The following is an 11,841-nucleotide window of genomic DNA, read 5'->3' on the forward strand; positions in this document are numbered from 1 at the left end:
TCACTTATGATATAACTTTTAAATTTCCTTTAGCAATTTCTATAAAATATTTTTTAAGTAAGTCTGCTAAATATAAGTGCAAGAGATATGCTCAAGGCTTAGTTATAATTAGTGCTACAGGAAGAGCCCAGTAAAATCATCTGGAATATCACTCTACATGTCAAATAATATCCTGAGGTGAAACTGAGCAACATCAGAACTGAATGTCTTTTAAACATGATGAAACTTTCACATCGATTTTTACTTTGTTCTCAGTATAAGGGTGAAAATTTGGCTTGAGAACTTAATTGTATTAAAATAACAGGTATAAGTAAAGGCATGACATTTATCAAAAACACTAAGCAAAATCTTCAACAACCACTGCTTTCCCTGTTAGGCCAACTTTTGCTACTCTCTGGTTATTTCTTAAGTCAGCCATTGTTATACGTCTGTCCTGCGGCTTCTTAGATATATCCTATCTGTGCATCTGAGCTGTGACTCTTCAAGCCTCACTCCTCTACCTTGACTAATTCTTCTTACACCTCTGGATATCCTGATGTGAATAAACCCTTTATTCATAGCAAAATGGTCCTAAAATCTTGAAGCCAGAGGCTGTACTAGAGTTTGGACCCTCTGCTGTCCTCCCATGGCTGGTCATATAGATTTGAGATCTGATACTTGGAGCCCCAGAAGCTACTGTATTAGAATCATCTGAGATTGGATAGTAAGAAAACTCAGAATCCCCAGGGTCGGGGAATATACTAACTCATCAGGGAGACTCATTCAAGCAACTGATTTTTATTGGGCATATATGATGTTATAGGCACTGTTCTAGGTACTTGGAATACAGGTATAAACAAGAGTAAAACCTTTCTGCCCTCCTTCCTGTAAAAACAGTGGTCCAGCATGTTGTGTCAAAGATATAACACACCAAAGCAGCTGTCCAGATGTGGAGGAAGGGGTGACCCAATGAGAGGTATCAAAGCCTGAGTGCACAGCATCAAATCCATGGTGTGCAGTGTTGGGAGATTGGTTACAAACAGTCAAGTTGATCAAATATATGCATGTGTTCACAACAAACCTCAAGGTTATTAAAGACAATGGGTGCCTGATTTCTCAATGTCATACAAGGGAGTTGGAGAAGGCAATGGCAACCCACTCCAGTACTCTTGCCTGGAAAATCCCATGGATGGAGGAGCCTGGAAGGCTGCAGTCCATGGGGTCGCTAAGAGTCGGACACGACTGAGCGACTTCACTTTCACTTTCATGCATTGGAGAAGGAAATGGCAATCCACTCCAGTGTTCTTGCCTGGAGAATCCCAGGGACAGGGGAGCCTGGTGGGCTGCCATCTATGGGGTCACACAGAGTCAGACATGACTGAAGCGACTTAGCAGCAGCAGCAGCAGCAGCATACAAGGGAGTTACCAACATGAAAAAGGAAAAAAACTAGAATTAACCTAGTTGTATGAGACTGGAACTGGAGGTATTATATGAATTCAATTTAAATAGATAAAAATTATGTAAATTCATACATTCTATAGCCCTTATCATTGATGGGATAGGCAAACAATAACACTCAACTACTCAGAGCTGGTTTTTTAAAATAAGGGTTCTTGGGAGAAGTGGAAGATTCCAGGCTGAAGGAGGAAAAGAACAAGGGGATAATTAAAACACTTTACACAAAAAAACAAAAAAGTATCCAGAGAATGATGGGGACACTGAAGCTAGTCTGTAGAGTCTCTCCTGGCCAAATCAGGGACAATATGAGCATCGAAATAAATGATGGCCATGGGTTATGACATGTAATAATTGCAGTAAGATAGGAAGCCAGGGGTCCATACTGATACAGAAAGTGCATGCAAAAATTGACATTTTGATGAGGAAGAAAATTTCTCAAAGTACCTCAGTTCAGTTCAGTTCAGTTCAGTCACTCAGCATGTCCAACTCTTTGCGATCCCATGTATCGCAGCACGCCAGGCCTCCCTGTACATCACCGACTCCCAGAGTTCACTCAAACTCACGTCCATTGATTTGGTGATGCCATCCAGCCATCTCATCCTCTGTCGTCCCCTTCTCCTCCTGCCCCCATTCCCTCCCAGCATCAGGGTCTTTTCCAATGAGTCAACTCTTCGCATGAGGTGGCCAAAGTACTGGAGTACTCTAGCATCATTCCTTCCAAAGAAATCCCAGGGCTGATCTCCTTCAAAATGGACTGGTTGGATCTCCTTGCAGTCCAAGGGACTCTCAAGAGTATTCTTCAGCACCACAGTTCAAAAGCATCAATTCTGCGGTGCTCAGCCTTCTTCACAGTCCAACTCTCACATCCATATATGACCACAGGAAAAACCATAGCCTTGACTAGACGGACCTTAGTCGGCAAAGTAATGTCTCTGCTTTTGAATATGCTATCTAGGTTGGTCATAGCTTTTCTTCCAAGGAGTAAGCGTCTTTTAATTTCATGGCTGCAGTCACCATCTGCAGGCATTACATTAATCAAATAATTGATGAGAACATCATAAGAGAATATTCAAAACTGCATGTCACTTGAAAGATACAACAGAAAGAGCACAGTATTACATCTGTTGTATCTCTGCCAAAGATGCATAACCTAATTTACTCTAGAGAATATCAGAAAAACCTTAGGCCATTTACACCATAGCTGGTTTGAGGTCTTCAAAGGGGTTAAAGTGATAAAAGTTAAGAAAAAAGTGAAGAAATGATCTAGATTGAAGGAAACTGAAAAATACAGCAACCAATTTAAACATGTTATTCTGAATTATACCTTTTAGTTAAGAAAAACTTATGTTACAATTGATAAAATTGCCTAGATCTGATGACAAAGTGGTCCTAATTTGTCAGTGTTCATCTCCTAATTTGGATGATGTTCTGAGGTTCTGTGAGAGTTGCATATTGAAGGATTCAGAGCTGCTGGGCACCATATTGGCATTATATTCTCAAACTATTCTGAAAACTTAAAAGGCTTTACTGTACTTGCAAATTTTGGGAAACACTGAGATTATTTTAATGTCCTTAAAGAGTGGGACTCTATTCTTTTGAAAGTTATACTTTGGCAAGAAAAGAAAAATAAATGAATAAGTAAAACTATTCTTTCAGATGGTTTTACAGGTTTGAGTCCTGGGGACTCCCACAGTTAAAAATCAAGAAGAAGAACAGCTAGCCATGAAGGGCTGAGAAGGAGCCATCAATGAGGTAGGATGTAAAGGAGGAGAAGCTAAGGAAGAAAAACTTTTCTAGAAGTAGGAAGTGGTTCACTCTGTCAAATGCTGCTGAGAGATCAAGTCGGATGAACAGAAACCAGGTGATCACTAGAACTGGCCCCAAGGCATCCTGGGAGGAGTCAGGCTGGAGCCGTTTTCAGCTGAGTGAGGAGAGCAGTCAGATTAAGAAGAGATGAAAAGAGAAAGGGAGGTGAGGACATGGAGTGGGTGAATATAGATATCTCATCCCAGAAATGCTGCTGTAAAAGGGAGCAAAGAATGATGTACTTGGAGGGTTATGTAGATGTTGGAAGCAGCGTTAGGCATTACTGACAAAATGGAGGCACAGCCCTAAACCCCCTCCCATTGTTCCGTAGGCACGGACCTGGAATGAAGGAGTTAGGCTTTGTGATTCTGACTTGTTTTTTCCTTTCCTCGGCTGAGTTGACTGAAGAGAATATTAAGGTACTTATTGTTTTTGAGAGGAGCATGAGAAGGCATAAAGCCTTCTGCAGCTGTGCTCAAAGAATAATTCATAAAGTTAATCACTGACATTTGTTCAAGGAATTTTACAATAAAGTGTTCCAGAGTGAGAACACAGGCTGCAGCTTGAGGCCTTTGTAGGGATTGCTATCTGAAGCCCATTTGTGAGAAAAGTGTTTACGGCAAAGGAGTTTGCTGAATTTAGGGTTTAGGAATAATTAAAATAGTTAGAAGCTAAAGATTTAAGGGATGCTGTAATGTTAACATATTCTACTATAGCTTATAGAGATTAGGGACTTCAGAGATATTTAGCTAGAAGCCCTTTCTTAGAAATGTTGAGCTTAGGATACTAGGGGCAAACAAGACTTAGAAAGATAAGAATTAAACTGAGGAATGTGGTATGCAACCCAGATGTTAGCATGAGTTACAGTGTATTCACAAGGACACATGAGAAAAAGTAGATAAGAGAATCACTGAGGAAGGAACTCCTTTTGAGGGGCAACAGTGATTTTTGGAGAAAAATAAATCTGGGTCTCTGGGAACTAAAAATATCAAACCTCTGACCTAATGCTTTTGTAAAAGTATAAAAGAATCATAAGCTTGAAATAAACAGGCAGTCCAAAGAAAACTGAGAGGCTGCCTCAGTTTCTTGCCAACACCGCTCATCCCTTCAGGTTGAATCCCTGGCTGCTGGAGCTGAACTCTGGCAGGTAGAGTCCATGGAGAGTTCTTTGCAAGATGAAACTTTTCTGGGGCAGTTTGTACAGTGATGGGATGATCCAGCAATGAGGAAGAAACACAGGATGCTGGAAAAACTTAGCTTAAATTGGAGTAGTGAGAGGGCTATGTATGATGAAGACTGCATGTAGAAACACTGTCATTGGCAAGAGCAGAGGCCCTACATCCTAGTGATAAAGGGGAAAGAAGAGAAGGAGGGCTCAAGGAGAGATGTGAACACTATTATGGTGGCCTGGAGGGGAGAATTTTGTATGATTTGATTCTGTTCTGTCAGTGTAGTGTGAGCCCAGGTCGTCTACTGAGAGTAGAGTATGGAAGGCTGGTAGCTGGGGTGCTTGCTGGATCTTTGGAAAGAGAGAAGTGAACAGTGACAGTCATTTTGGGATGAGAGTGGGGATATCAGCACAGAAAGTTTGCAGAGAAGTGACCACCGATCAGTCTTAAGGGCCCATTTGGGATTTGTGGTTATGAATTTAACCACACTGAAAGGAATGCAGTCTGGTGGCTAGGAATCCATGCTTCCACTGTTCAGGGTGGAGATTCAATACCTGCTTGGGGAACTAAGATCCCAAAGCTGCGCAGTTCCACCAATTTTTTTTTTGTTGTTGTTAATTGAGGTCTGTGAATAAGCCTATGGATTTTTCTCTAGCAATATCCTTCTGTTTGGATACAGGTGAGAATGTTGGAAATACTAAGTGTCAGCTCATTTTTTCCCAAGTACATATATATGTATTTCTTCAGAGACACTAAATGGATCTAAACAAAACAGACAAGGAATGAATTGCAAAGCTTTTAATGAAATAGTTTGTATTTTTTACAGCATGCATAATTTCATATCTGTGGTTAATTAGTTATTCCAATACTTATCTGCCTCTGAATTTGGTCATAATGCATGAATCTATGCTAATAAAATCAAGGAAAGAAACAGCTCATCTAATCCCTCTTTATATTCCTTCATGATCAGCAAGGTGCATATATGATCTTGCTTTAATTAAGAACTGAATGTACTGGACACATATTTGATAATTAAGGTTTTAGACAAATATTCACCAGTATTAGTTACATTAGCAAACTGAAAAATATTATAGGCCTAATATCAAACAATTAACATTAGATAAACATTAAGCTTCTTAGAAGAAAGACCACCTGCTCCTGCTTCTGTAAAAACGTTATTTGTTTGAAATAATGGTGGTATAAACTTTCATTCAACTATCACTTCTTTAATATGAAAAAGAGACAAAATGAGCTGAAGAACGATAACTCCACAGTTACAGGGTGCAACCCTCAACATAACTGCTGACGTCATGGTCTCGACAATGACTTTTCCATGCCACCCTGTGGAGAAAGATGAAACAAATGGTCATAAGACCAAAACATAGCTTCATTGTAATGTACATACTTCAAATCCTTTGGGAGAACAAAATAGTTCATCAATACATGAAATGCAAGCTATAGACAAATCCAAGTACTGTTATTTGCCAACTGGAGATATGTATACCAAGGACTTCACATCTCCACCAGCCTTCACTAGAGCACACAATGCTGAACACAAATGTTGAGTCCTGTGTTCACAACACAACTGCAGAGTGCATTCCACATTTACTTAATTCCAAAAATAATTTCAAGGTATGACAAGGTAGAGTGTGTAGAATCTTAAAAACTCTAGAATCTCCTAAAATAAATTGAAGAGTAAAAGAATAAGATTCTGAGCCAGTTAAAGTAAACTGTTTATATTAGTACATTGTTTAGCATTAATTTAAAGCTTCAATTTTTCAGTTCTCAGTAGCATACTTTGTTCTTTGGAAATATTCCTTTGCTTCTCTCATAAGAGTAGGGTAAAACAGCTCTCACCTGGGACTTCCCTGGTGGTCCAGTTGTTAAGACGTTGCCCCTCCAAAGTTGTGGACAAGATTCAATTCTTGGTGGGGGAGAGGAAAGCTAAAATTCCAGGTGCCCTGAAGTGCTACCAAAAAACCCCCAGTTCTCTTCACCGTCTTATTTTTTTGGCCACACCTGAAGTTGTTGGTTTCCTGTCCAGCACCCCCTGCCTTAGAAGCACAAAGTCTTATCAACTGGACCACCAGGAAAGCCCTCAGCTCTCCTTTTTAATGCTTAACACTAACCATAGTTTGTAATAGAAATTAACATAGTGTTGTAGGTCCATTATACTTCAAACACAAACAAACATACAAACAAACTCATAGAAAAAAGAAGTCAGATACGTGGTTACCAGAGAATCAGGTTGTGGTTGAGTGAGGGGTGGTGAAGTGGATGAAGGCAACTAAAGGTACTACAAACTTCCAAGTATAAAAATGCTAGATATGTAATGTACAGTGTGAGAAATACAATCAACACCACTATATGTATAAAATAAGAAATATATGAAAATTCATATAAATGAATTTAGTGAATTCATTTCATATTCATATACATTTCATATACATATTCATACATAAAATTCATATATATATGAAAACTGTTAAGAGAGTATAGCCTAAGACTTTTCATCACACACACATATTTTTTTCTTCAATTTCTTTATTTTTGTAACCATATGACATAACGGTTGTTCACTAAACTGACTGTGATAATAATTTCATGATGTATGTAAGTCAAACTCTTATACCGTACACCTTGAACTTCTACAGCACTGTGTGTCAATTACATCTCAATAGAATTGGAAGCAGAAAAAAAAACAACAACGTACCATGCTGTAATGCCTTGCTCACTGACAATATGCTTTGCACATGCTACAGCTTTAGCGATGTTATTTTCCATTAATTCTGAAAAGCAAATGGTGAGAAATGAAAACAATATTCCTAGAGATTTCATTTTAAGTTTAGGTTCTGCAGGCTTTATTTTCTTAAGCTAAGGAAAGTACAACTAAAATTATTTTTTAAGAGTCCATGTTGTGAATGTTGGGGGAAAACTTTTTCTTCATTCTATCCTATTTGGCATGAAATTAAAGCATTTCGTTTCTCATTTACCAAAGTCATTGGGAGTTCTGGAATTAATAATTAATGTGATAGAAGATTCTCTTTTTACTGTGCTGTGCTTAGTCGCTCATTCATGCCCAATGCTTTGTGACCCCATGGACTGTAGCCCACCAGGCTCCTCTGTCCATGGTGATTGTCCGGGCAAGAATACTGCAGTGGGTTGCCATGCCCTCCTCTAGGGGATCTTCCCAACCCAGGGATCAAACGCAGGTCACTTGTATTGTGGGCAGATTCTTCACCATCTGAGCCACCAGGGAAGGCCAAGAATACTGGAGTGAGTAGCCTATCCCTTCTCCAGGGGAACTTCCCGACCCAGGAATCGAACCAGGGTCTCCTGAATTGTAGGTGGATTCTTTACCAGCTGAGCTACTGAAACAAAACTAAAACAACCAAGGGGAAATGGGTCCAGCATTTTTTGGCTCAGCAATTCTATTACTGGAAGTTTATTCTAAAGAAATAATAAGAGATGCACCCAAAGATGTGTGTACAGATGTTTCATATCAATTAATAACAGGGGAAAATACAGCCTAAGTGTTTATCAATGAGATTTGGATTGATAAATTATAGAATATTTATTTAGTGGAATTTATTCATCTTGAAATATAATAAAGATTGGTATTTGTTGATAAAATAATTTTGTGTAATAAATAGCATATTATAAAGCAGTAAGTTTAGTATAATTTCATTTCTGCTGACATACATTGCTTACATGTTTGTATGTGGGTACAAATATGCATAATATAGTTCTACATTCATGTATGTGAGTGATGTATCTTCTGAAATATGTGGATACCAAAACTTACCAGTTATCATAAATCTCTGGATAGTGAGAATTTTTATTCAGTGACCACAGATTATTATATAATGCAAAATGCTTTTTAAAGTAAATTAACATGATACAAAAGAATATTCTTTGACTAATTTCTCTATTAGGAATTTTAATATATAAAAAATTAGCAATATAAATTTGTATCAGCTCACCAATATTTTATGCACTAAACACTGCATGTCATCTCTATTTTAAAAGGAACTCAATAGAAAATTTATTTTAGCCCAGTTAAACAAATCTGTAAATTAACTTGTCACAATGACAGTATTTAAATACGAACTGTATTTTTTGGAAATGCAAGCTCAAGAATTTAGAGTTTCAAATGCACTTTAAATCACTCAGCCAAAACACACACACATACATACAGTTTATATACATAGAAGTAAATATGACAAAATGTGAATAACTGTTAAAGTACATGATGACCATACTGATGGTTGTATAGTTATGTTTCTAATTTTCTATATAATTAAAACATATACTCATAAAAAGTAAAAACAATTTTTTAAAAGGAACCACAGGTATTCCTCCTCTTTGGTTAACTAGTAATCCTTTGTTTTCCAATAAAGGAGGGTCTATTAAATAAAAACACACACACAAACCTAATTATCCCTAAATCTTCTCAAACAAGATAAGAGGAATGGCATTGTCCTTTACAAAGCATCAACAAGTTCAGTTATACTAAAGTGCTAGGTCATTCAAGAAACTCTTGTATGTTAGCCAACAGCCAACTTTCATGATGAGTGAAAGTGTTAATCACTCAGTTGTGTTAGACTGTTTGCAACCACATGAACTGTAGCCAGCCAGGCTCGTCTGTCCATGGAATTTTCCCCGAACAGCGATCAAACCCAGATCTCCCTCACTGTAAGCAGATATTTTACCATCTGAGCCACCAGGGAAGCCTTCAAGACATTTTCATTTGTACTGAATCTCTGTTCTTACAGGTGTAACCAGATGGGGCCTGGGCTATCACTCAACATCATCTTGTCTTACCACTGCAGGACACATGACAGCCGTCAACTGCATTAGGGGTTTTGCCATCATTACACCACCACTTGCTGTTGATCTGAAATATCCCATAATCAGTGCTTTCACTGCCAGGATTGTAGTTTGTAGCTTTTGTGTTATAACTGCTTTCCCATTTGGTCAAACACAACCCTGGAAAAAAATGTATTTTTGGTTGAAAAACAACATGAGATGATTTACACTTCATAGCCCAATCAGTTCTATTTAGTTCTACTTTATTAACAACTTACTTTAAAAGTACAAAGATGTACTTACTTGTGAAATATTTTAACGCTTTCGTGTTAGGAATTCTCTTAAGAGAATTCTTTTATTAGCAAATCATTTGGTAATACTAATGAAACAAGATAATAAATTAAAAAAAATTAAAATAGCTCTTGCCCTTCACACATCCCTAAGTTAATACTGAGCCTAGAATAGCAAAACCAACAGATTAGTTGAGTGGGTTTGGTCATTAGCAGCAGATGCACACATTAAGGAAAAATATGTTATTAGGAAAAATTAGGATTCTCTGGGAGAGAGAAAATTTCTTATGACCCTGAAGGTGAATGTGGGTACCAAATTAGACAGTAAGAGTCACAGAATAGGAAAGACTCTTCTCCATCCATCCATCTAGCCATTTGCTCATTCACTCAAAAATAGTTATGGAGGGAGATGTCTGAATTCAATATGAAAAATACAGTGATGACATTGAAAAATATAGACTAAAATACAGAGGAACTTTTCCTAAGGCCGTTTATTGAATTCTGTGGAAGAAATGAAAAATAATCAACTAGGGTGAGCACAATAAAATGTCATTTCCTGCTGTATTTCAGGGATCCTTATTATAAAAATGAATTGAGGGAAATAGGTTCCTACTGTCCCTGTTTTGAGAGTTTAATGTAATTTTTTAAAAAGCTTGCTGTTAAAAACCCAACATTGGTAAGGGAATTAAAAATGAGAAAAATACTGCCTTACTCAGGTTAGAAGAACCCAACTGCCAAACTGCTAGAGTCAAACACCATGGGCTTGACACATATCCGAGGTGCTGAAATATATTTTATCATCACCCTACATGTGCCAGCTGGCATGCTTAGAGGGACTAGAATGGCCCTCTCATGCCTCAGTCCTTCACCTGGTACATCTATTCTAAAGGAGCAAGTTAACGTTATTAACCATGGTAAGCGTACAAACCCTCCAACAAAGAAAAACCCATTCACTCAAAGTCCCTTGCTCATTATTCATCCTCTGTTAGTTCCACACCTGGTCAACTGTTTGGAAGGAGAAAGAAGAGTTAACTTACAGTTTGCCAGGCTGACTCCCTTATAGCCGTCCAGTCCGAGTTCCTTCAGAGTTCTGGCAAGCTCACATCTCTCAAAGACCTTGCCTTGGACAGCAACAGAAAGGAAGAGAAGCCCCAGAATAACGAGAGCCTTCATGTTGACTGAGAAGTCAAATGTCCAGACTGACCAGGGTGAGCCAGACTTGCTATTTAACATCTTTTCACTCCCCTCTTATCTCACTGGTTTGGTGGCTCCACCCTCTGAAACATGTGGAAAACAGAAACAGTTTATTGGTCCACTGACTTAAACATTTTCCTTCTTATGTTTGAAGAAAGATATTCTGATACCCTAAGAATTAGTCTGCAGAAAATAAGGAAGTGAGATTACTTAAAGACATTAAGAAAAAAAGAACAAGGTTTAGCACTATTGCCAAAAGAGGAAATTCCTCCTATTTTATTATGAAGTTGAGCAAGTATTCAGAAAAAAAAAACCTGAACCAACATTTTTCTCAACTGAAAATGAACTCCCATCTTTGATTAACATTCATTTACATTAAGATGTTTTATGTGACTTCAGTATGTTGTCTTCATTTTTTTCACTTAAAATTATTTTATATACACTTTTCACAAAGAACATGACACACTGCCTGTTGTTCTGATTGATGATATATAGCACAGCACCATGTTGCTCAGCCAGATTCTTATACTTACTCTTTTGGTGTCTATTATAAATTCTTAATTTATAAATCAATGTCATAGTACGATAAATAAACCTCCGGTGAACAACATTCCTAACTCCATCTGACAATGTCTTACTTCACATTTCCATGTTAGAACGTAGTGTCATTGTAAAGTGAAAAATCAGGATGGTAAAATCTACAGAAGAATAACAGAATATGCCATTCCAAAATCTTCCCCTTTGGCACAAGGATTATTTTGAGCTGAAGAAGCAGATCCTGGACAAGTTTTCTGCCCTCCCCCTATCATCCTGAAAGCAGAACATAAATTTGTGCAGATATTAATCACCAAAACCTCAGATACTTACCAGCCCCAAGACAGCACCAGAGGATTCTACAAAACAATGATTTTGACTAGCTACTATTGCCTATCAGTTTTTAATGTATTTATCATCCTAAAATTCAGCATCCTTGGAAGCCCAGTACTCTTTTCCTCTGTCTAGTTGTGCCTCTAAATATTTACTATTCTCTGGTAAAGATGATCTGTTAAGTCCAAATTCCAGCTACTCTTTGATTTACTCATCCTGGCCTTTCTCATAAGTATACATGAAATGTACATGTTAATATACTTGTTTC

At 37.8% G+C, this 11,841-nt stretch overlaps 1 protein-coding gene across 1 annotated transcript; it reads right to left on the reverse strand.

Moving 5' to 3' along the window:
* Positions 1 to 5,687: 5,687 nt before the first annotated feature.
* Positions 5,688 to 10,763, reverse strand: LOC128048560 (lysozyme C-1). The gene is made up of 4 exons (XM_052640982.1): positions 10,550 to 10,763; positions 9,238 to 9,402; positions 7,127 to 7,202; positions 5,688 to 5,754 (listed from the first exon to the last, which is right to left on the reverse strand). The coding sequence occupies exons 1-4, from the start codon at positions 10,743 to 10,745 to the stop codon at positions 5,688 to 5,690; spliced, it is 504 nt and encodes a 167-aa protein (XP_052496942.1). The 5' UTR covers positions 10,746 to 10,763.
* Between the last annotated feature and the right edge of the window lie 1,078 nt (positions 10,764 to 11,841).

Source organism: Budorcas taxicolor, chromosome 5, assembly GCF_023091745.1.
Source record: "Budorcas taxicolor isolate Tak-1 chromosome 5, Takin1.1, whole genome shotgun sequence".
In the NCBI taxonomy this organism is placed as follows: Eukaryota; Metazoa; Chordata; class Mammalia; order Artiodactyla; family Bovidae; genus Budorcas; species Budorcas taxicolor.